Raw genomic sequence first — 25168 nt, 5'->3', positions numbered from 1 at the left:
AAGTATTGCTGCTCAGTTAAAGTGCAGCTTGTGTGCATTAGGACAGTGGCTTTATCTGGCACATCTAGTCTCAAAAGGGTCCTGCAACTGGAAATTCACTGAAGGCAAGAACTGTCTGTTTGTTTTTTTTTCTTAAAACAGGTCAAACATTAACTGCGCTTGGTTTATTCAGTGTTTTAATCTCGTAATAAAAGCTGCTTCTGTACGTGTGTTGAGACAGTTACTTAAAACTGTGCAGTTGCTGTTTAGATGGATTCTACAATGAAATGTAATGCTGTTTATGCCAGGTGTTACCATATGCCTTAAATGTTTAATAAAATGCATACATAAACCTCGTGATCTGTTTGGTCAGTGGGAAAGTGTTAAAGGTACTGTTTTGCTTTTGATTTCCCTTGGAGAGGAAGATGACATTGGGATCTTGCTATGTCAATAACTGCAGGCATGAATCTCATTCTTCTGGTTTTCAGACCCTTTTTTAAAGCTAGAAATTCAGGCAAACAATTTGCTGCTCAGCATCTGATATTTTTACATAAAAGATATTTCACCTGTTCATGCAGCATTAGCTCAGAAATGCAAGGTTCACCATAAAATGGAGTTCCTACTTGCTTCAAGCTCTGCCCCAACCTGATGGGATATGCCTTCTGGTCAGTTTGCTTTCAAATCTCTTGCACAAATCTTCATGCTTTCCACCACTTGGGTTGTGAACTTGTCTTTTGGAGAAATGCCTCAGACTGTCGTGTTGCATAACCTGAAGTAACCATCTCCTGCTCTTCAAATAGTGCTGTGGGATCTTTTGCATCTTATTGTAAGGGGAGATGGGAACCTTGGTATAGCGCCTTCGACAGTGCAGCACTCCCTCAGCACAGCAGTGGAGTATTGGCCTGGATTATGTGCTCAAGTAGAGTGTGTGGTTTGAACCTAACTGAGGCAGGAATGCTGCCACTGAGCCAAGTCTGACTCTGCCAATTCTGATACCTCTGTAGCTCTTCCAAGGAACTTTTCCCACATTTGCTGAAGTTTATAAATGTTAAGTCACAATTCTAAAACTGTTTTATTTTGTGAAATTGTAATTATTTTTTACAATCCTGATAGATGCTTATTTAAGACAAATGAGTTTTTATTCAGTGTAGCATTAAAATTTATTTTGCATCTAATTTGTGCCTTTCTGCACAAGTTCACACAAGCAACAATAAAAAATTAAATTCCAAGATTCACAGTAAACATTAGTCATTGTGTGGAATGTCTAAAATATCATCTACAAATGAAGACTTCCAACTCATTTTGAATCCAAGCATGATAAAAAGCCAAATGTGCTTTATTGCACATTTTTGAGTTTGTCTGGCTTTCTTTGGCATCTTGTGGTGTTTTTGAAAATGTATTTTTTTTAAAAACACAATGAAATGATCATTTCAATGAGGCTACTTCCACTGATTTGGTATTGTACTTCTGACTTCATTGAAGGCCATATTTCTCCAAAGCTGTCAAAACACTTTCCAAGTAGCTGGAGTCAGGATAACCATTCCTGTAAAGAAACAGTGCTTTTTTAAAAAAAAAAGAAATTTTGTTCCAAATCAGTCTTTAGAAATGAATCATTAGACTGGGGTAGCGCTTCAACTTTTTATACATTAAACAAACACCACACAATAAATCAGCCATTTTCTTACTTTCTATACTTCCCTCCAATATGCTAACTGAAGTAGTGCAACAATTCAACCAAGCCATTAATTCAATGTTGTATCTCTCTAGGCAATAAACTGCTGAGCAACAAATTACTTAAAGGCCACACTGTCAGGAATTTATTGCTGCACTCGGGCTTACCAGGGTTCTAAACTTAATTTTTCAAACTAAATTTGGTAGCTCCCTAATTGAGATGGTTTGGCTAACCAACCAGATTTTAGAGGTTCACTCAATTTGAAATGACCAACTACAGGAGTTGAGCAGTATATATATTATATATATATTTTTTTTCCCACTTTCTGCTGTCCTGAAACATTAACCCTATCTTCCCCTCTCCACAGATGCTGCCTGATCTGAGATTTCCAGCATTTGTAATATTTTGGTTTCTGTATTGGTGGTTAATTCATTGCTACTTCTAGAATCATAGAAATCATAAAAATTATGACACAGAAGGTCATTCAGCCCATTGTAGACATGCCGATGGAAAAAGAGCTACCCAGCCTAATCCTATTTTTGAGCACCAGGTCTGTAGCCCTGCAAGTTATGACTCTTCAGTGCATATCCAAGTACTTTTTAAATACAATGAGGGTTTCTGCCTCTACCACCCTTTTCAGGCAGTGAGTTCCAGACCCCCACCACCCTCTGGGTGAAAATTTGTTTCCTCATCTCCCCTCTTTACTTTAAATCTCTGCCCCCCTGGTTATTGACCCCACTAAGGGAAATAGGTCTTTCCTATCCACTCCAAGGCCCCCCATAATTTTATACACAATTAAATCTCTCCTGTCTCCTGTTCCAAAGAAAACAACCCCAACCTGTCTAATCTTTTTTTTTCTCGCTAAAATTTTCCAGTCCTGGCAACATACACAAACCTCATCTGTACCCTCTAGTGCAATCTCATCCTTCCTGTAATGTGGTGACTAGAACTGCACGCAGTACTCAAGCTGTGGCCTAACTAGTATTGTATACAGTTTTAGCATAACTTCCCTGCTCTTGTATTCTATGCCTCAGCTAATAGGGGAGATACAGAATGCTTTCCTTTATCACTTTTCTCTAATCCCATTCTGCCTTCCAATCTCACCAATTGTTGTGTTTTCACTATGCCCTCTGACCCTGAACGATCAGTACTCGGCAAAGGCCTCCGCTTCATCCCCTCATGTCCCCACCTCGAATTTCGAGCCTGGCACAATGCTGAGCTGTTGCTCTTTTGCTTCTGCCCATGTCTTTGACTAGGAGTGTCTTTCTCCCCTCCCCTGTTCCTAGCACAGTAGATTTTCTCCCTTCAGAATTCTTGTTCTACCTGGACCCCTCCCTCTGGCCTCCTTGTCCTCTTGATCTTTTCATTGAACTGCCAGTGAGACATCAGCTGTCTCAATTTCTCTACACTCACTCACTCACTCCAACCTCCCTCTCTCCCTCCTGAACTTGACGCACTCCGATCCAACCCTGACATTGTCATTAAACCTGTTGACCAGGGCAGTGCTATTGTTTGGTGAACAGACCTCTACCTTGTGGAGGCTGGAGGTCAACTCTGACTCTTCCTACCTCCCCCGGGACCACGACTCTAGCATCAAGCCATCAAATGGCCTCAAACCTTAGACTCCCAACCCTGTTACAGCCTGCTTCTGCCTCCTTCCCAAGATCCACAAACAACTGCCCTGGTAGTTTCAGCCTGTTCTTGCCCTACAGAACTTGTTTCATTTTTTGTTTTCACTCCACTTGTCTTCTAACCAACATCTGCAACTCTTCAGGCACCTTCTACCACTTTACATTTTTTAGTTTTCTGGTCCTAATCATCTCTTTTTTGGTCTCCAGTCAGTCTACATCTCCATTTCCCCCCCCCCCCCAGGAGAGCCTGAGGGACCTCCTCCAATTATTGAAGTGCAGCCCAACTGGTTCCCATCCTCCACCACTCTCCTTTGCTTGGCTGAACTTGTTCTTGCCTTGACCAACTTCTCTGACCAAGCCTGACTTTGTGGAACATTCTTTGTTCCAGTCCTATTCATGTCCTGTCCCTCATCTCTGGTACATTGATGACTATCAGTGCCGATTCCTGCTCTCGTTCCAAGCTGGAAAATTGACAACTTTGCTTTGAATTACCACCCCTCACTCTCCATCATATGGCTGACCTGTCTCTTCCCTTCCTTGACTTTGCTCTTTCTGGAGATGGATAGTATACCAATATTTACTATAGGCCCACTGAATCCCACAGCTACCTTGATTACAATTCTTTCCACCCCGCTTCCTGTAAGGACTCTTCTATTCTTCCAGCTTCTCTGTCTCCATCGCTTCTGTTCTGATGATGCCACCTTCCACACCAGTGCTTCCATTATGCCTTTTTTTCCTCAACTGAGGATTCCCTTCCACCCTGATTAACTGTGCCCTCAACCATATCCATCCCATTTCCCTGCAATTTTGCTCTCATTCCTTACCCCTCCCTCCCCAGAGTCACCTTATGGTTCCTCTTGTCCTCGCCTTCCACCCCACCAACCTCCACATTCAACAGATCATCTCTCCCCAATTCCAACATCCATCATAAGCAGTCCCTCAGAATCGAGGAAGACTTGCTTCCACTTGAGTTTTTTGGTTCTTGTATTGGACTGTACAACCACCTTAGTCTCTGTCACAGGTAGGACAGATAGTCATTGAGGGAAGGGGTGGGTGGGATTAGTTTGCCGCACGCTCTTTCTGTTGTACGTGCTCAGTGATGAGACTCGGTGCTCAGCGCCCTCCCGGGTGCATTTCCTCCACTTAGGGTGGTCTTTGGTCAGGGACTCCCAGGTGTCAGTGGGGATGTTGCACTTTCAGGGAGACTTTGAGGGTGTCCTTGTAACGTTTCCGCTGCCCACGTTTGCCGTGGTGGAATTCCGAGTAGAGCACTTGTTTTGGGAGTCTTGTGTCTGGCATGTGAACTATGGCCTGCTCAGCAGAGCTGATCAAATGTAGTCAGTGCTTTAATGCTGGGGATGTTGGCCTGGTCGAGGACACTAATGGTGCATCTGTCCTCCCAGGGGATTTGTAGGATCTTGTGACATCGTTGGTGGTATTTCTCCTGTGACTTGAGCTGTCTACTGTACATGGTCAACTTCCAACATCACCACCAAACTCATCGTTCCCTCCCTTTTACCTTTTTTGCTTTCCGAAGGGATTGTTCTCTCTGCAAAACCCTGGTCCATTCTTCACTCCCTTTCCCAAAGCACCTTCCCATTCTAAGGGTAGGAGATGCAATATCTGCCACCATTCAGCTCTTCTCTTCCCACTTTCTAGGGCTCTAAACATGCCTGCCAGGTGAAACAGCAATTTGATTGTACATCTTCAGTTTACTATACGGTATTTTCTGCTTACTGCATTCTTTACACTGGGGCGATCAAATGTAGCTTGGGTCATTGCTTTGCTGAACACTTCCATTCAGTCTTCAAATGTGACCATGAGCTTCTGCTCACTTGCCATTTTAATTTTCTGTCTTGCTCCCACTCTGACTTTGGCCTCCTGCACTGTTCAAAGGCAGCTCAAGCAACACCATCTCACCTTCCATTAGGCACTTCACATTTGAGTTCAACAATTTCAGATCATAACTTTTTTTTAAACACAGCAGGTTTTGGTAATGGTTTTGCTGTAGCCATTTACAGCTCCTTTGTTTGTTGTCTCATTACTACCAACACCCTTTGCCTTGCACTATCATCCCTATTGTCTCTCAATCACTCCTGCCTTCCACCCTATCACAGACCTTCCTTTTGGTTCTTTCCTCCCTTTCCCTGCTTCTACTTGCTTAAAACCTAGTGTAGTTCTGAAGAAAGGACATTGACCTGCAATGTTAACTCTGTTCATCTCTCCACTGATGCTGCCTGACCTAATGAGGGGTCTAGACCAAGAGAAGCTGTTGCCATTGGTGGCAGGGTCAAGAATGGGACACAGATTTAAGGTAATTGGCAGAAGAACCAAAGGTGACATGAGGAAACACTTTTATGCAGCGAGTGGTTAGGATCTGGAATGCACGGCCTTAAAGGGTGGTGGAGGCAGATTCAATTGTGGCTTTTAAAAGGGGATTAGATAAGTACCTGAAGGGGGGAAAAAAACTTTGCAGGGCTCCGGGGTAAGGGTGGGGAAGTGGGACTAGCTGAAGTGCTTTTGCAGAAAGCTGGCACGGGCCGAATGGCCTCCTGTGCTGTATCCATTCTATGACTGGAGTATTTTCTGATTTTATTTCAAATTTGCAGCCTTCTGTGGAATGAGTTTGTGCCTTTTAACTTTCTAAAGCACGTCACAGCCAATGAATCCATGTTGGAATTATTGGCACATGCAGCAGCCGATTTGAAAACAGGAAATGAAACAATTGATAGCTCTTTCCTCTTTCACATCCTGAGCAGGTAGTGCTTCCATTTAATATCTCATCCAAGTGATAGCCCTCTAATGCTGCTCTCCCTCTGCACTGTAGTATCCACCCCTACTCCCGGAACAGAGCTTGAGCCTACAACGTTGGAATTATATGGACTATGAATCAATTCTGTTCTGTATGTAATACTTGCCACTAGAGGGCATGACTGTTGGGAGTCCTAATGGTCACCTGCACACACGTGCAGGGCCAGTATAAAAGGTTGGCTGCCATGTTGTTTAGGCACTCTGGAGTTGTAATAAAAAAGACTACGGTCACACTAAGTTTAGCTCACAGTACTCGGCCTCGTGGAGTTCCTCTATACACAACAAATTCCATTATTGAACCTCCAAGTACATATCATTTGTTTAGGAATAATTCAATCCACACTGTTTAGAGATCAGGATTCAAGAAAAAAAATAGTATACCATGGTGTCTTGTCATAAAGCCAGTGGCTGGGGAAGAGAGTTTCTGGATAACATATATATACGAAATCAAATGTTTAATGTCCCTGATATTTTTAGCACACTGGTCAATGTCTTTGGCATTGACTTTGTTCCAAATTATTAAAATGATTAGGAGTAAATGCAGTTGTTCTATGTGCGTAGAGCTATGCTTGACAGAAACCTGGTCAGTCAGGACATCTCTAGCACTAATTTTCTGACCTGCATCCGATTTAACCAAGGTTTTCCCCCTGGAGAAACTTTTTAATGACTCTTAATTGCAGAGTGAATTTAATGTGAATGCGTTAACCAGTGTTCTAAACGCAACACAGAGAGAAAATTGAACCAGATAATGGCCAAAGATCAGTCTTCTGTAATAAAGGAATGGGCATACGGAGTTTAATAGTAGAAGGAAAAAAGACTTACTGATTTTTGCCTCCAGTTGTAGCTGTCTTGTGAGGGATATCACTCCATACTACCTGGTCCAGACCTGAGCGAGTTGATACTATTTTGAAGGTCAGGCCCCTATTAAAGGCTTCCTGTAACAATTTTAAAATCTTGTGCCCCACAGCATTGTCAGGCAAATAGGCGTTAAACTGCTTTCCTTTAAATGGTTGTCCTGGGTTCGGATCACATTCCTTTTTTAAAGAGGGGAAAAAAAAAAACAAGGATTCAAGACAGCAGATTTTTATTCCATGCAATAGAGCCAGTGTCAGTAGCAACTGCATTTTCATACAATGACTCCAGCGCATACAGGGATCTCTGTGAAGATTTGCCCATAGCTTACTAAAACCCTCAACCGCATTTGAACTGCAGACGGGAACTAACGCAAATGAAAATTGTTTTTTTTTTAAAATCCCATCTTTGGCCTAAGTTCCTGAGAGTCGGGGGGTGGGAAGGCAAAATGTCCCTTTTATAGCTCCATTAGCCACTTAAGGCCCGGGAGTTTGCAGAGATGTTGTCATGGCTACGCCGTGCCCCATGCTGCCGCGCAACCGGCGATGACGTCTTCTCTGCGCATAGCGACCCCTCACCGCCTGTGAGGATGTCAACGCCAGCTATCACGGACCGGTGATTAAAGGGGAGGATGCCAGCATCCCGGACCGACATCTTTTTTTTGTCGGCCGCCTCTCGGGTCGGCTTGACAATGTGGCCCCCTAGCGTGGTCCGGGCCGCCATCGTGCAGGCTGGCACTCCGTCCCACAGTGCCCTGGTGGCCCAGTAGAGGCCATCCGAGGTCGTGCAGAGTGCGCAGTGGCCCGGATGTTGAAGCGCGTCAGCGCTACGTGGAGTATCTGTGTAGCATTGAACGTTTCACCCCAGTAGCGCCCTGGGACCTGCCCCCAAAGGAAGTGATGCGCGGGAGATTGCGCTCCGCTTCCTTTTGATGGGGCGGTAAGCCCATTTCGGCGGCGGGGACAGGACCTCCGCGCCGGGCGCTAAAAGTCCCGCTCCCGGAAGGTTACTGCCCCCAAACGAAGTGCGGGGCAATTTCACCCCCAGAGATTATGTTCCCAACACTAAAAGGAAAATCGGCAAGTCATAAACTCAGCTCTGTGCCCGACAAGCGCACCTACCTTTACCGTCTATCTTGGAAACACATAAGGGAAACGCATGGCAGATGCAGTATAATGTGGATAAATGTGAGGTTACCACTTTGGTGGCGAAAGCACGGAGACAGAATATTATCTGAATGGCGGCAGACTAGGAAAAGGGGAGGTGCAACGAGACCTGGGTGTCATGGTACATCAGTCATTGAAAGTGGGCATGCAGGTACAGCAGGCGGTGAAGAAGGCAAATGGTATGTTGGCCTTCATAGCTAGGGGATTTGAGTATAGGAGCAGGGAGGTCTTATTGCAGTTGTATAGGGCCTCAGTGAGGCCTCACCTGGAATATTGTGTTCAGTTTTGGTCACCTAATCTGAGGAAGGACATTCTTGCTATTGAGGGAGTGCAGCGAAGGTTCACCAGACTGATTCTTGGGATGGCAGGACTGACATATGAGGAGAGACAGGATCGACTGGGCCTGTATTCACTGGAGTTTAGAAGGATGAGAGGGAATCTCATAGAAATATATAAAATTCTGATGGGACTGGACAGGTTAGATGCAGGAAGAATGTTCCCGATGTTGGGGAAGTCCAGAACCAGGGGACATAGTCTAAGGATAAGGGGTAAGGCATTTAGGACTGAGATGAGGAGAAACTTCTTCACTCAGAGAGTTGTTAACCTGTGGAATTCCCTACCGCAGAGAGTTGTTGATGCCAGTTCGTTGGATATATTCAAGAGGGAGTTAGAAATGGCCCTTATGGCTAAAGGAATCAAGGGGTATGGAGAGAAAGCAGGAAAGGGGTACTGAGGTGAATTATCTTATTGAATGGTGGTGCAGGCTCGAAGGGCCGAATGGTCTACTCCTGCACCTATTTTCTGTGTTTCTATGTTTCTAAGGGAAGCAAAATCATTGTTAAAACTCAGGGGCTGGGATTGAAGCTAACGGAAATAAAAAACGGGAGCGATGTACTACAGACTGCCAATTCCTATCACCTGTTTTACACTTGCACAAAATCAAATTACCCCCAGTGTGTGTTATGAATGTTAGAAATAAGCTTTGGCTAAATGTTCAGATTTACCCCAAGGAATTAATACTGTCCACAGCACATGCCCATTTAATGATTATCTTGTAAGTTCTAAATCTCTCTGAAATCATAATCTAAATTGGCATTTAGCCATTCCACAAAAAAAGTTTGTAGTCTCCACTATCAGCAGCATAAGACAAATGGGAAGTAAAATCTGAATGAAACAATACAAGTCTCCCATTACAGTAGTATACTAATGACTGAATTCTTCTTAACTGCACCAGACTACTTACCCGCTGGATACCATCAGGGATGTCATAGGTTATTTTCAAAGCCAAGTCTCTCTGAAATCCCATTAATGCGATGTTCAGAACTCTAGCCTCCATGGTACCCAAGCACTGGCTTCCATTTTTAATTGAGGCAGCACTTTGATAACATGCCGGACAAAATGGCTGATTAATTGTGTGACATTCCTTGCACAAAATGTGACCACAATCCACCTTTGATAAGCGAGCAATTTTCTTACAGTTATTGCAAGACATGGTTGATTCGTTTAGTTCTTGTGCATCCAATCCTATGGCCGGACTTCTGGGCTGATTTTGCTGAGAATTTTTTAAAGCCTTCCTTTCTTGCGACATCGTCCCACTGCCCTCATCTTGCTGCTGCACATATTTTTCTTGCACTTGATCTCTTGAATTCATAGCTGACTCAGAGGCATGTGGACCATCTCTATTTTGCTGCAACACTGATGTACTGGTGTAAGAAAATATTGGTAATGACTGTGTGCTATTGTCCAGTTTATTGCGATGCAAGCTGCTTTCTTTATCGTACCAATGGCTTTCCTTCACCAGCTTGCTGGCTGTAAAATGAAATTTATCAGGCAGTGCCTTCTTTGCCTTAACTCCCTCTACATCTCCAATCTGCTTCATCATCTTCTGACCTTTATAATCGGCCTGATCATGAAGTAACTCTGAACTGCTGTATTCATCGCTAAGTTTCGGTGATTTCTTCTGATCCGTAAGTGGATTGTGTTCCTGCCTTGAATTTGATGCATTGCAGTCATTCTCATTTGAAGACTTTTTCTGATGCTTTTGACATTCCTCTTCTACGTCTGGCTGAGAATAACAATTCTTCTTGGAATTTCCATTTACCTTCCTATGACCCGTAGCTTCAATAAGTTCTGACTGAAATGGTGAATGCTCTTCTCTTGCTTTTGCCGTTCTTTTCGGACTGATTTCATCCATATGGTGGACTGGAGTGTGGAAGTCATTTGGCTTCCTACCCTGAGGAGCCTGACCCAGTAATGAGGAATGTTCTGCAGATCTGCTAAGGTCCGCTCCCTCCATGTCTTTGAACTTTTCTGTGCCAATGAATGAGCACTGATTAGAAACTGAGATGGACGCACTTCCTGTCGCGGACGGGCCTTCGAAAAATGTATCTTTTAACTTGGGCGTACAAGTTTCTATTACTCTCACGCAATGTTCATATGTGGCAATAAGGTGGAAACCTGCCTGGCCTATAATGAATTTCACTTCCGGGAAGTTCTTTTTCAGACAGGTGCACCATTGCTCCAATGTTTTCTCAGTGTAGTCCTCAATGCCAAGGTCTGCGTATGAAAGATACTGTTGAGTCAAATGCTTCATTATCAATGTGTAAAGTGACAAAATGTCCTGCCTGGCAGATGTGATGTTGGCTTTATTCAACGCTGATAATTTTAGAATTGTTATATCTCCCTGAATCTGTTCATTCACCAGAACTTCACTTTTGGTACTTATGCTTCGAATAGAAGAATAGTAGACGTCTTTCAGATAAGACCATACAACCGAATCTAATGGGAGTTCTTCAGTGATTTGCACTTTTTCAGCAGGGCCGACGTTGGTGGATACTCCTTGGAAACTGTTGCCAAAGTCTCTGGAATGTTTTGATCTCAAGTAGTCGGAAAAACTGTTGGTTCTTCTCAGTGATGGTTTGGACATCTGACCTTCGGAACTTTTGGCAGTACTCATGGACTGGAGTGTCTGCATGTTGTCTAGCAGCTCTCCCTGGTGAAAGAGAGTACCAGCTGATGTTTCAAAGTGGTATGGCTTTATAGGACCGTATGCTTTGTTACTTTTGGTATATTGGAACAGTTTGTCTCCTTTATTTGTGCCAACAATGGAAGAGCCTTCATATCCCTTGAACAGAATGTCATCACCTGTTCTGTCAGGACTCTTGAGTTCCTTGGCCTGACCACTTAATACAGGAATATCTTTGTACTTAAGAGTGTCTTCGCCAGTTTTGTTGGCTACAACAAACTCCCCTGTTCCACTCGTCAATGCTTTGTCAGCAGAGGTAACCATCTCATTGCCTGTCGGACTGAGCCTGGGTTTTTGCAGCAATTCTGAACTCGACTGATGCTTGGTATCCACCAGTGGACTACTACTGCTACTATGGCCGGGCAACAATTTATCAGCTGCATGCGTTTGCTCAGGATTCAGAACCAAATCATCTTCAGCTAGTCGGCTCCCTGTCTTCAAAGTACTGACTTTTTCCCTGACACCGCTGAAGGTTGGAGCCAATTTGTGATCTTTTCTGGCATCTGTTTTTGGAAATCCTGCTGGACTAAACAAATTGTTGCCGTCAAATTCTTGCCGAGACTGAGGTGTACTGCTGGTGCTAGCCTGGTGACTTTCTGAGTGTCTGCTTGAAGTCGGATGCTTTCCTTTTCGAGATCTTACTGACAGTTCTTCCTTCACATCCTGTAGACATTTCTTGGCTAGCGAGCAATCATTTGAAGTGCCTATTAGGTAAAAATAATTTCCATCTTCATTGAAATTTATTTTGGGGAATTGTGCCTGAAGGCTTGCGTAGATGTTCTGTAGGAGTTTGACATCAGAGGTTAAGTCTTTCTTGCTGATCTGTTCTTTGCGGAGCCTGACCTCAAAGTCCTGGTAGAGTTTCGAAAGTTCTTGATGTGCTTGCAGCAGTGATGTGCTGCTGTCCAAATGCTCAGAAGCCTCATGCAGAATTAAGGTGGCAAAGTCTTCACTGATAATATCCACCACCTCCACATGGTGCTGATGCAGAATGCCTTGATACCTGTCGTTATAAAATTTCTGAATATACACGTAAATATCAGAGTCCATCAATAACGTGTAATCGTCAAAATTCCCAGTCTGTCGCTCACTGCTGTTTTGCAAATCCGTGTCTCTTCTGACACGTCCATGCGCTGAACTTTGCGTTCCAGTGTTGATTTGCGATTCTAACTCTTCCCCTCTGGTATTAAAGTCTGCATCTGATTTCCGAGCAACCTTTCTAATGCTGTTTGAACTGCCTTCTGAAGCACTGTTTCGTAAGCCATCATGTTGCTCAGTTTCATAAGAGTCACTGCCTTTTTGGTTGGGATTTAAAGTGAGCAAATTATGAATTTCTCCACTTAGTTCCTGTATGACTGAAAATGTTCCACCCATGGTGCATTGTTCTGTTTTCTGATCAAAGCTGAACTGAATATTTTTATGTGTCTTCTGAAAATGTTTCATTAATATTTTTCCACCTGGAAGTTTTCCATAATCTATTGTCATGGAAACATGGAGGATGATCTGCAGGGAAATAAGAGAAGACTAGCATTGGTTATATTCTACAGCAAGGCCAGGAAAAGATTTGTCACCGTATATGTAATATAAAGACTGACAGCAAGCTTGCCGTTTTCTTTAAATGGATGCAATCTGGTGAAATGTTAAATCAAAGACATATATTGCATTGACAACTCTTAAACAAAATTGATATTTCGGAAGAAGATTAAGGAGAAACTATAACAGGATTTGGAAAAGTACACAACAGTACAGAAAAGCAGGTAACGCTGAGCCCAGTGTTAAATTCAGAGCGACACACATCTAAACGTTACCAGATATGTGAAGTGTGATGTATTGTTGTATAATCGTGAATATTTGCAATAAAATTCGAGGACCGTTTTTTCTTACGGCATTGCACATAGTCGTTCAAGACCAGATGTAGGCTTCAGGTGAAGCGGGGGTTCGAGGCTGGGGGAATAACTGGATCAAGGTGTGCTGACCAATGTTTCCTTTAAGCTGTGCAGCGCTCTAGAGGACCCGCACAGCCAATGAGCTGGCTTTTAAATGTAAAAAAATGCACTTTCGCGGATTTAACAACCGGCCGCGCAGCCCCTTAAAGGGACCACGCAGCCCAAAAAGAATTAGTAGGAACACTGGTGCTGACATAATTCAATTTCGATTTTATTGTCGTACATTCTGTCTTTATTCCAGCATGAACACGATGGGCCGAATGGCCTCCTTCTGTGCTGTAATTTCTATGATTCTATGATTTTGATATTTGTACTGTAAATTGCTATATCCACATTTACAAGGGAAAATATCTATGTAAATGTGTCACACTGCAGCGCCTCCATTTGGAGGGAGGGTGTAATTATAGCACGACAAATTTACATAGGCAGTTTCCATTATAAATGTGGACATAGGAATATATAAACAACGATAAAGTATGCACAGACAACATTTTTTGATGTATTATAGATAGATATAAAATGGCATCCTTTGCGATTTTGTTAATTCGGCAACAAAAAGTAACAGTATAACAAATTTAACAGGCAGTCACAATACAAGAATACACAATATATTCAACTAATATCAAAAAGATTTCCAGACAGCTTGTGAAGAAAGCCTCAGCTTTATTTCATAAGCTGCTGTATAATGAGAATCAGAAAGCAATACATTCCTGAGAGTATCTTGCTTCTCACAAACATTTTCAAGTATATTTGCTATTTATCATCTAATTGCTGTAATAAGTGTCACAGTGACTGTAAACATTTATAACATTTCTACTGAATTTGTTGCACTCATTGCAACAAGCATGTTTCAGAACCTTGTCTTGTACCACAGCTACAGAATCTAAACCTTGAGTTTGCATGTCACAAGCGACCACCATCATAAGGCAACACACGGTCACAAAATATGTAAAGAATACACTAGATTGTGAGAATATTCAAGTAATTCATCAGTTACCTGATCAGCTTTGATCTCAGTACAAGCTGATTTTACTTTTACTTTGTGGTGTTTCCCATTAATTGCAAGAACATGACTTTCAAGTCGGAGAACTCGTTGAGCCACTGAGTAAGGAACATAAAAGATAAGTTAGTTAATACTATAGGCCGATACATGGGCTGAAATTTATTAACCAGGCCATCAGTCAGGATGTTTCAAGAGGTAAACATTTTTGGCCCTCTCATTCCCACATCCTTTATTTCTTGTGTAAGCAATGTCTCACTCTCCTCTGTCAAAACCACCAATACTTCAGCATCATCTGGAGATCAAAGAGAACCCCTGGCTTCTTCTCTCCATTACCACCCATCTCCCTAAACCCATCTCCTATGGCATTGTACATAGACGGTCAAGATCACATGCAGGCTTCCGGTGAAGCGGGGTTAGAGGCTAGGAGATAACTGGATCAAGGTGTGCAGTTCCTTCCCATCTCACATCCAACAAAAAGTGTGCAGAGCTGATGGACTTCCTTACTGTTGTGTATGGAGAAAGAGTCAGACTGAACACTGTGAGCTCAAAGTAAAGTGTGACCTTAGGCTTTTATTGCAGGTCTCCAGAGTGCCTCTCCAACCTGGGAAGCCTCCTTAAATACCTGTGCTCCCAAGGGATTATGGGATCATTTGGGACTCCAGGGGATGAGCCCTCTGGTGGCTGTACAGAGTAAATACAAGTCCACATATATAACACTCCACTGCCGCCCCCCCGCCCAAAGTCAATAGTGTAACTATTTACAATGTGAGTTGATCTGGAGCCCTTCTTGCCCTGGTTGATCGTCTCGGTGTGAAAGCTGGTGTTGTTGAATCATTTGTTGGGCCCTCGCTGGGCTGCTGTGCAGCTGGCCTTGCTGGGCTGCCTGGTGTATTAGGCCCTGCTGGGCTGCTGTGGATGATGGGTTCTGCTTTGTGGTCAACCGTGGTGTCAGTTGCCACTGGTGTGTATGTTGGGGGATCAAAAAAGGTAGGGTCCAAGGTGGGTTGCTCAGGGTAGTCCATGAATCTGAGTTTAATTTGGTCCAAATGTTTCCGGTGAATGAGTCCATTTGAAAGTTTGACCCAAAACACCCTGCTCCCCTCTTTGGCCATGACAGTGCCGGGAAGCCATTTGGGACCTTGTCCATAATTTAATACAAATACAGGATCATTGATTTCAATCTCGCGTGACATATTTGCGCTATCATGGTATGCACTTTGTTGAAGCCGCCTGCTCTCTACCTGTTCATGTAGATCAGGGTGAACTAACGAGAGCCTTGTCTTAAGTGCTCTTTTGATGAGCAGTTCAGCAGGTGGAATCCCAGTGAGTGAGTGGGCTCGTGCGGTAGCTAAGCAGGACTCAGGATAGGCGAGACTGCAGTGAGCCTTCGGTTACCCTTTTCAAGCCTTGCTTGATGGTTTGCACTGCTCTCTCTGCCTGACCATTGGACGCTGGTTTAAACGGGGCAGATGTGACATGTTTAATCCCGTTGCAGGTCATGAATTCTTTGAACTCAGCACTGGTAAAACATGGCCCGTTGTCGCTCACCAGGACATCGGGTAAGCCATGAGTGGCAAACATGGCCCACAGGCTTTCAGTAGTGGCAGCGGACGTGCTAGTCGACATTATCTCACATTCAATCCACTTGGAGTACGCGTCTACAATCACAAGGAACATTTTACCCAAGGACAGGCCTGCATAGTCGACGTGTACCCTAGGCCACGGTTTGGAGGGCCAAGACCATAAACATAGCGGCGCCTCCCTGGGTACATTGCTTAACTGCGAGCATGTATTACATCTGTGAACGCAAGACTCTAAGTTTGCGTCGATACCAGGCCACCACACGTGGGATCTGGCTATCGCTTTCATCATTACGATGCCTGGGTGGGTACTATGGAGGTCATTGAAGAAGGTGTCTCTGCTCTTCTTGGGGACCACTACTCGATTGCTCCACAGAAGGCAGGCTGCATATACAGACATTTCACCTTTGCGCCGCTGAAATGGCTTTATCTCTTCCTGTGTTTCCACTGGGACACTGGACCAGCTCCCGTGAAGCACACAGCTTTTGACTAGAGATAATAAGGGGTCCTGGCTTGTCCAGGTTTTGATCTGCTCACTCTCAAATGCTTCCATAACCATGGCTAGATCTGCGGGCTGCGCCATTCCCCGTGGTGGCCAATGGCAGCCTACTGAGAGCATCGGTGCAGTTTTCTGTGCCTGGACTGTGGCGGATGGCGTAGTTGTATGCGGACAACATGAGCGCCCATCTCTGGATGCGGGCCAATGCTTTGGTATTTATCCCTTTACTCTCGGAAAACAGGGATATAAGTGGCTTATGGTCAATTTCCAATTCAAACTTTAACCGAAACAGGTATTGATGCATTTTCTTTACCCCATAGACACACGCTAACGCTTCTTTTTCAATCATGCTGTAGGCTCTCTCGGCCTTAGACAGACTCCTGGATGCATAAGCAACCGGTTGCAGTTTCCCGAAATCATTAGCTTGTTGCAATACACACCCGACGCCACATGACGACGCATCACATGCTAGTACCAAACGCTGACATGGATCACACAACACAAGCAATTTGTTTGAGCATAACAATTTTCTCGCTTTTATAAAGGCATTTTCTTGGCTTTTGCCCCAAACCCATTCGCCCCCTTTTCATAGTAAGACATGCAATGGTTCTAGCAGGGTGCTGAGACCCGGTAAGAAGTTACCAAAGTAGTTCAAGAGTCCCAGAAACGACCGCACGTTCTGTGGCCGCGGTGAGTTCTCGCTTGCCTCCGTCTTTGCGTTGGTGGGCCTGATGCCGTCCGCCACAATCCTCCTTCCCAGGAACTCCACTTCAGGCGCCAGGAAAATGCACTTCGAGCATTTTAACCTGAGCCCCACGCGGTTGAGTCGACTAAGAACTTCCTCCAGGTTCTGCAGATGCTCGACTGTGTTCCGACCTGTGACCAAGATGTCGTCCTGGAAGACCACGGTGTGCGGGACCGACTTCAGTAAACTTTCCATGTTTCTCTGGAATATCGCCGCCACTGATCGGATTCCAAACGGGCATCTGTTATAGACAAAAAGACCTTTTTGCGTGTTGATGCAGGTGAGGGCCTTTGATGATTCCTCCAGTTTCTGCGTCATGTAGGCTGAAGTCAGATCCAGCTTCGTGAACATCTTTCCTCCCGCAAGCGTTGTAAAGAGGTCGTCGGCCTTTGGTAGTGGGTATTGGTCCCTTTCTCTCATCATGTACGGTACTGCTCTCACCGTGTGATGGATGGGTCGCTTCCCCAGAATTAGGTGGATCTGCACTTTTGCTCCTTGGAATTTCCCGATGCCTGGTTCGAACAGCGAAGGAAATTTGTTTAAGACCTGGGCGCACGAAGTGTCGTCAGCGGGCGATAGCGCTCGGACGTCGTCCCAGTTCCAGCGTATCTTTCCCAGCCAGCTCCTGCCGAGCAGCATGGGACCATCGCCCGGTACCACCCAGAGTGGTAGCTTGTGCACCGCTCCATCGTAGGACACCTTTACGGTAGCACTGCTGATTACAGGAATCAGTTCTTTAGTGTAAGTTCTTAATTTCGTGTGAACTGGAGTTAAGACTGGTCTTGAGGCCTTGTTGCACCACAACCTTTCGAAAGTCTTTTTGCCCATGATGGACTGGCTCGCGCCTGTGTCCAGCTCCATTGACACCAGGGAGTCCATTTAGTTCAACATTCAGCATTATCGGGGGACAATTCGTGATGGATGTGTGCACCCCATGTACCTCTGCCTCCTCGATCTGAGGCTCTGGTTCGTTGTGATCCTCCGTGGATCTGTCCTCCTCTGCAACATGGTGGTTTGCAGGTTTAACAGGCTTTGCAGCTCGCCTGCACACTCGTTGGAGGTGTCCCATTGTTCCACAGCCCTTGCAAACGTATCCTTTGAATTGGCATGAATGGAAACGATGATCACCCCCGCAGCACCAACAAGGTATTAATGGCCTTGCATTCATCACCCTTGATGGTGGACTCTGAGACATCTGCGGACGTGTAGCTGCAGGTATGTGTGACCTGCCCTGTACGTTACGATTCGAAAACAACATCACTTTGTTCACAGTACTTGTAGCAGCACTTGTGTGCTGAGAGATTTGCTTCGTATTGTCACTGGTGGCAATGAACGCCTGGGCTATCGCTATGGCCCTACTCAAGGTTGGGGTCTCTACAGTCAAAAGTTTGCGAAGTATGGTTTCGTGGCCAATGCCAAGTATGACAAAGTCTCTGAGAATGTGCTCCAGATGTCCTTCAAATTCGCAATGTCTTGCAAGGCGTCTTAGCTTGGCGACATAACTCGCCACTTGCTGGCCTTCAGACTTTTTGTAGGTGTAGAACCGGTACCTCGCCATCAGAACGCTTTCCTTCGGGTTCAAATGCTCTCGGACCAGTGTGCACAAATCGTCGTATGATTTCTCCGTGGGTTTTGCTGGAGTGAGCAGATTCTTCATGAGGCCATACGTTGGTGTCCCACAGACGGTGAGGAGGATCACCCTTCGTTTGGCAGCGCCCTCTTCCCCATCTAGCTCGTTGGCTACGAAGTATTGGTCGAGTCGCTCCGCAAAAGTTTCCCAATCATCTCCCTCCAAATATTTCTCCAGGATGCCCACTGTTCTCTGCATCTTTGGGTTCGCTATCTGTATCTCGTCGCCAGTTGTTGTGAATGGGGAAAGAATCAGATTGAACATTGTGAGCTCAAAGTAAAGTGTGACCGTAGTCTTTTATTGCAGGTCTCCAGAGTGCCTCTCCAACCTGTGAAGCTTTCTTAAATACCTGTGCTCCCAAGGGATTATGGGATCCCTTGGGACTCCAGCGGATGAGCCTTCTGGTGGCCGTACAAAATAAATGCACGTCCACATATATAACAGTTACCATCCACTTAGTTGCCTCTGTTGCTTTCCCTTTTCCCACCACACAACTCTTCTCAGACTCTGCCCCTGCCACCCTGAACCTGTGTGTCCCTCTCTCTAGTTTCTCTCACATCTTCCTCATGCCCTCTCCAAGCTCATCTCATCCATGAGATCCACCTCCTGTTCCCTTGACCCCACCTCCTGCTCCCTTGACCGCATTCCCACTTAAACTCCTGACCACCCAACTTCCTTTCCTGGCTCCGATGCTAGCTGACATTGTAAATGGTTTCCTCTCCTCAGGTACTTCTCCCTCCCTTTTAAAGTCATGTCATCACCTCCCTCCTCAAAAAAAAAGCACCCTTTACCTCTCCTTGCAAACTATGGCCCTATCATCAATTTCTAATCTCTCCAAACCCATGCCCATCTGTCCCACAACGCCATGTCTGAATCTCTCTAATCAGTTTCCTACTCTAATGCAGCAATAAAACGGTCCTAACCAAAGTCACAAATAACTGTAACTGCAATCGTGGTGCATTATCCCACCTTTCCCTCCTTGACTTCTCTGCAGCCTTTGACATGGTTCACCACACCCTCCTCCTCCAATGCCTCTCCTCCGTTGTCCAGCTCAGTGGCACTACTCTCACTTGGGACCCACTCTTAACTATCTGATCATAGTCAGAGTATCTCCAGCAATGGTGTCTCTTCTGCCACCGTACCATTACTTCTGGAGGCCCCCAGAAATTTAGCCTTGGCCTTTTCCCCCTCCTCATCTACATGCTGCCGCTTGGCCACATCATATGCAGACATGTGGGTCAGCTTCCACATGCTGAACAAACCCAACTCTACCTCTCCACCACCTCTCTTGCCATCAATTCCATCCCTCTCTCCGGCCACTATACTGGGCCCCTACTTAACCCTGAACTGAGTTTCTGATCTCATATCCTCACCATCACAAAGACCATCAACTTCACTCTGTAATATCTCCTGCCTCGGTCCCTGTATCAGCCCAGCTACTGCAGAAACCCCAATGCAGGTCTCTGGCATCTCCAGGCACAATGCTTCCCTGGTCAACCCCAGGCACAATGCTTTCCTGGTCAACTCTAGGCACAATACTCTCCTGGTCAACCCCAGGCACAATGCTTTCCTGGTCAACCCCAGGCACAATGCTTTCCTGGTCAACTCTAGGCACAATGCTCTCCTGGCCAGCTCCAAGACACCAGAAAGAAGCCCCCCAAAATGTTGCACATTGCCAATTTTGAGTAACCCCATGTGTAGAAATGTTTGAACCAATGCAACAAGTCAAATATGGTATTGTACTACAGCTGCAAACTGTAAAAATACAAGAGGTTTGTAATGTAATCACTAGAAATTGTTTGAATCATTGATATTGTACCTTCTGACAAATTACATACCACAGAGTGTGATAGCATTGGTTTAGTTTATTTAATTTACTCAAACATTACAAGGGCAAAGGTTAACCATACAGCACAAGGCAGTTGCACCTGGCCTGTTCTAACCTGTTAAATATCCATCTGGTGCTCTGTTGATTTTCTATTCAAACTCAGTACAATAAGGGGAAGTTAGATAAGTGCATGAGAGAGAAAGGAAGGATATGTTGACAGGGTGAGATGAAGTAAGGTGAGAGGAGGCTCGTGTGGAGCACAAACACCGACAGAGTAGTTGGGCCGAAAGACCTATTTCTGTGTTGTAAAATTCTGTCATAGTGCCAGACACAAAGTAGTAAATTTTAAGATGAAGTCGCAGTGCATTACAAGTCGGGAACAAAACTAGCTTAAGATGTATGCTCATAATCTGGGATGTAAATTTTCCAAGTTTCAGAAGCTGGTTAAAGGCCTGCATTGTACTCTGGAGTAACTGATCTGGGCAGGGCCTGATCTGATTTGCCTCTGTCAATTTAATCAAAATTGCCACTATCTCGCAATTAAAATTTTAAATTTCAATTCATCCTGCTTCTAATCACCTATTTAATCGTTGTCACCAGCATCGCTAAATATTTACATGACGGCTATTACCGTTTCTGGCCGCCATATCAGTTATAAGGGTGTGTGATTTGGCTTCTTTGCTAAAATGCCAGCCTTGTCTTTACTGTTGGCAGGGGGGTTATTTGTCTACAAGGGCAAAGGTTCATTTTCAGCAAGTTAAAAGGAGACTTGGTGGTTATACATGTTAGAATTAACAGCATAATACAGAGACAGACGAAGGTACTCAAAAATCTCTAACCTGAAAATGAATGTGAAAGTAATGGAAAGTTACTCTTAAACTCATTCCCAGCCTCTGATAAAGGCAATTAGTTCCCAAATAGAATGATCGGTGTAACTGACTGGATGGCAGCCTGCTCAACCCTCAACTCTGCTTCCAAATGACTTGAGCTTTCCCATTCCTCTCTTGAACCTTTCCCATTTCCATCCGCGGCCTGTTCACTCCTCTCAGCCTTTCCCTCAGTTTCCTGTTCTCAACCTGCCCCCTCCTCCCTCAGGCTTTCCCTCAGTATCAGCTGTGGCTCAATGAGTAGCACTCTCGCCTCTGAGTCAGAAGGTTGTAGGTTCAAGTCCCACTCCAGGAACTTGAGCACAATAATTTAGGCTGACACTCCAAGGGAGTGCTGCACTGTCAGATGGGACGTTAAACTGCCCTCTCAGTGGATGTAAAAGATCCCATGGTACTATTCAAAGATGAGCAGGGGGGTTATCCCTGGTGTCCTGGCCAATATTTATCCCTCAATCAACATACAAAAAAATCCCAGTTTATCTGGTTATTATCACATTGTTGTTTGTGGGAGCTTGCTGTGCATAAGTTGGTTGCTACATTTCTCACATTACAACAGTTACTACAATGCAAAAGTACTTCATTGGCTGTAAAGTGCATTGAGACATCTGGTGGTCATGAAAGGCGCTATATAAAGTTCTGGGCCTGTTCCCTCATGTTCTAGGCCTGCTCCCGCCTCAATCTGGCTTTCCCTCCCAGTGGGGCAAGTTGTCTAGAAATGTTTCTAAGACAACAAAGACCCCATTAATCAGAATCAACATTTGTTTAAAAAAATACTGTCTTAATTTGAAGTTGCTTAATTCAAAATATCTGATCATTCAAATTGAAACTGCATATAAAAAGACCCCTGTGCTGGGATACTGGGAGAGAAAGTCTGAGAGAGGAGGGAGAAGGTCGAAGGCGGGAATGGGATACTGGGAGAGAAAACCTGGGAGCGGAGGGAGCAGGCGAGAGTGGGAAAAAGAAACATTGCAGATAGCATGACCACGATGAAGAACATGCCCAAAACCTTTTTCTTGCTGATGCCAATCGACTTGCTCTGCATTTCCAGCATTTCCTACTTTAATTTCAGGTTTAAATGATTCAGTACACCATAGTTTGGTTCATGTTCTCTCATCTCCCTTTTCTAGAATTTACACATTAAGAACATAAGAACATAAGAAATAGGAGCAGGAGCTCCTCGAGCCTGCTCCGCCATTTAATACGATCATGGCTGATCCGATCATGGACTCAGGTCCACTTCCCTGCCTGCTCTCCATAACCCTTTGTTCCCTTATCGTTTAAGAAACTGTCTATTTCTGTCTAAAATGTATTCAATATCCCAGCTTCCACAGCTCTCTGAGCCAGCGAATTCCACAGATTTACAACCCTCAGAAGAAATTTCTCATCTCAGTTTTAAATGGGCGGCCCGTTATTCTAAGATTATGCCCTCTAGTTCTAGTCTCCCCTATCAGCGGAAACATTCTCTCTGCATCCACCTTGTCAAGCCCCCTCATACATTTCGATAAGATCACCTCTCATTCTTCTGAATTCCAATGAGTAGAGGCCCAACTTACTCAACCTTTCCTCATCTCTGGAGTCAAACTTGTGAACCTTCTGAACTGCCTCCAAAGCAAGTATATCCTTTCATAAATATGGAAACCAAAACTGCACGCAGTATTCCAGGTGTGGCCTCACCAATACCCTGTATAACTGTAGCAAGACTTCCCTGCTTTTATACTCCATCCCCTTTGCAATAAAGGCCAAGATTCCATTGGCCTTCCTGATCACTTGCTGTACCTGCATACTAACCTTTTGTGTTACATGCACAAGTACCCCCAGGTCCCGCTGTACTGCAGCACTTTGCAATCTTTCTCCATTTAAATAATAACTTGCTCTTTGATTTTTTTCTGCCAAAGTGCATGACCTCACACTTTCCAACATTATACTCCATCTGCCAAATTTTTGCCCACTCACTTAGCCTGTCTATGTCCTTTTGCAGACTTTGTGTGTTCTCCTTACCTTCTTTTTCTTCAAAGATAATGAGAGCAGAAGTTAACGATTCAGATGGGAACACTATCTCGATGATCTCGCCTCCTCCATTCTTGGACCGTAAGAAATGAATCATGAGTTTGTCTTCAAGGATCCGTTTTGAAATGCCCGTGGGCAGATCAGACACCTGAATGGTTCTATCCATTTTAATCTGCACAGAAAACATTTTGTTAAGACCTAACAGGGTTACATGTGGCTTCTGCGTTTCCCTACATTACAAGTGACTACACTTTAAGAATACTTCATTGGCTGTAAAGCGTTTTGAGATTTCCCGAAGACACGAAAGATGCTACATAAAATGCAAGTTCCCCCCCCCACGCCCCGTTTTTTTCTAATTATTTATCTACCTCTGGCTGTAAATTAGCTGTTTATAGCTAAATAGCTGCAAAGGTTTTAAAATAACTATACAAAACCTGTCAATCACTGGAGGGGGCGGGGCAATCAGTAATTGCCCATGTTAAATGGTGGCAAGTTTTTTTTCTATATTAATTCTCGGTATGTGGGCATCACTGGCATGGTTGATATTTATTGCCCGTCCCTAGTTGCCCTAACTGTGTAGCTTGTTCGAGAGTGCATTGTTTGTGAAACTGGAGTCACAAAGCGGCCAGACTGGGCAAGGGCAGCAGATTGCCTTCCCTAAAGGACATTAGTGAACCAGTTGGGTTTTTACGACAATCCGACAGCTTCATGGTCACTTTTACTGGTACCAGCTTTTTATTTCCAGCTTTTTAAAAACTGAATTCAAATTCTCAAACTGCCATGGTGGGATTTAGAACTCACATGCGTTGGAATATTAGCCCAGTAACACAAGCACTGTGCTACTGTACCCAGATAAGAAGGGGCTAAGCCATTTTAAAGATACATTTAGCCACATTATTCATCTGGCTTCGAAATGTAGCTCAGATAGGCCAACAGCCCAGTGTTGAATACTGAGATTGCAGATTAATGACCAATATATTTTTTAAGTACATCAGATTACAAAACTATAATAAAATCATAAAGCTCTCGAAGGTAAAAAGCACTCTTTTGGGACACAATGAACGCACCTTCTGGGTCTGAGCAACACTTGAGATCAAAGCTGGCCACAGAAGTAGTAGGCAAAGGCCTCCCTCACCCGTTCAAAGCGGACACATCTGTGCTGGCGAAAGGAGTGAGATTACATTCAATTTCAGGTCGAAGTTTGCTCTGCGCCATTGCAAAAACACACCGTACGCCCAACACAAACGAAACGCGTCTCCACGATGGGTGTCTGCACTTCCTTGTTGAAGGAGCTTTTTGCAAAAAGATAAATGCAGATTTTTCCCCCGTTGTATGTTCACTCGCAGACCTGCCCCTCGCCTTCCCGAGGAACGAAAGCCCGAGGAGTTTGTGGAAGTGTATTTTTTTGGGAGGGGGGGGTCAGATTTCTTGCCAGAGTACGAAATGCAGCAAATTCCTACCTCTGCCGTGCCTCTGTCCCTCGGATCCGCACTCAAAACAAAAGGCGGGGGGGGGGGGAGAGAGAGAGAGAGAAAAACCGTAAACGCAGCCAGAATCTAAGTATCGAAAGTGAAAGTCTCTGCGTTTCGAGGCTGGCCGCCTTCAGCGCTGAAGCCGGTCCCAATGGGAACAGCCAGCACTGCCCTCGATTGTAAAACACAACGGTCCCTCGGCAGACACACAGAACTTCAACCCTCTGGGAAATGTGGACAGCATTATCTTTTTTTTAAAAACTCTAATGCTGTACACAAGGATCATAGACAAGGAGGATCCTCTGACCTGCAGGGAAAGGGCAAGGGTGCCTCCCTGGCACTGGGGTCAGGGTGTTGAGAGTAGCGTTGCCAATGCCAACCCTTCAACATTGTCTTAATTTAACGTTAATCTCCTGGAGACTGTTGTGAACAACA

General features: G+C 44.7%; 1 protein-coding gene across 2 annotated transcripts; it reads right to left on the bottom strand.

Annotated features, from left to right (window-relative positions):
• Positions 1-1154: 1154 nt before the first annotated feature.
• On the bottom strand, positions 1155-24746 carry LOC139233815 (uncharacterized). 2 transcript variants are annotated; one of them, XM_070864364.1, is made up of 7 exons: positions 24722-24746; positions 24329-24415; positions 23253-23433; positions 14080-14183; positions 9355-12639; positions 6916-7127; positions 1155-1522 (listed from the first exon to the last, which is right to left on the bottom strand). In XM_070864364.1, exons 3-7 carry the CDS (start codon positions 23425-23427, stop codon positions 1453-1455), a joined length of 3846 nt encoding a protein of 1281 aa, XP_070720465.1. In that variant the 5' UTR covers positions 23428-23433; positions 24329-24415; positions 24722-24746; the 3' UTR covers positions 1155-1452. The 2 variants fall into 2 exon arrangements, with proteins under 2 accessions (XP_070720465.1, XP_070720466.1); XM_070864365.1 differs by lacking the exons at positions 14080-14183; positions 24329-24415; positions 24722-24746 and having other exon boundaries at positions 23253-23326.
• Between the last annotated feature and the right edge of the window lie 422 nt (positions 24747-25168).

The sequence above is a fragment of the Pristiophorus japonicus genome, chromosome 21, assembly GCF_044704955.1.
Source record: "Pristiophorus japonicus isolate sPriJap1 chromosome 21, sPriJap1.hap1, whole genome shotgun sequence".
Lineage (NCBI taxonomy): Eukaryota > Metazoa > Chordata > Chondrichthyes > Pristiophoridae > Pristiophorus > Pristiophorus japonicus.
The sequence above is the reverse complement of the archived record's forward strand: the minus strand, read 5'-3'. Positions and strand labels throughout refer to the sequence as shown.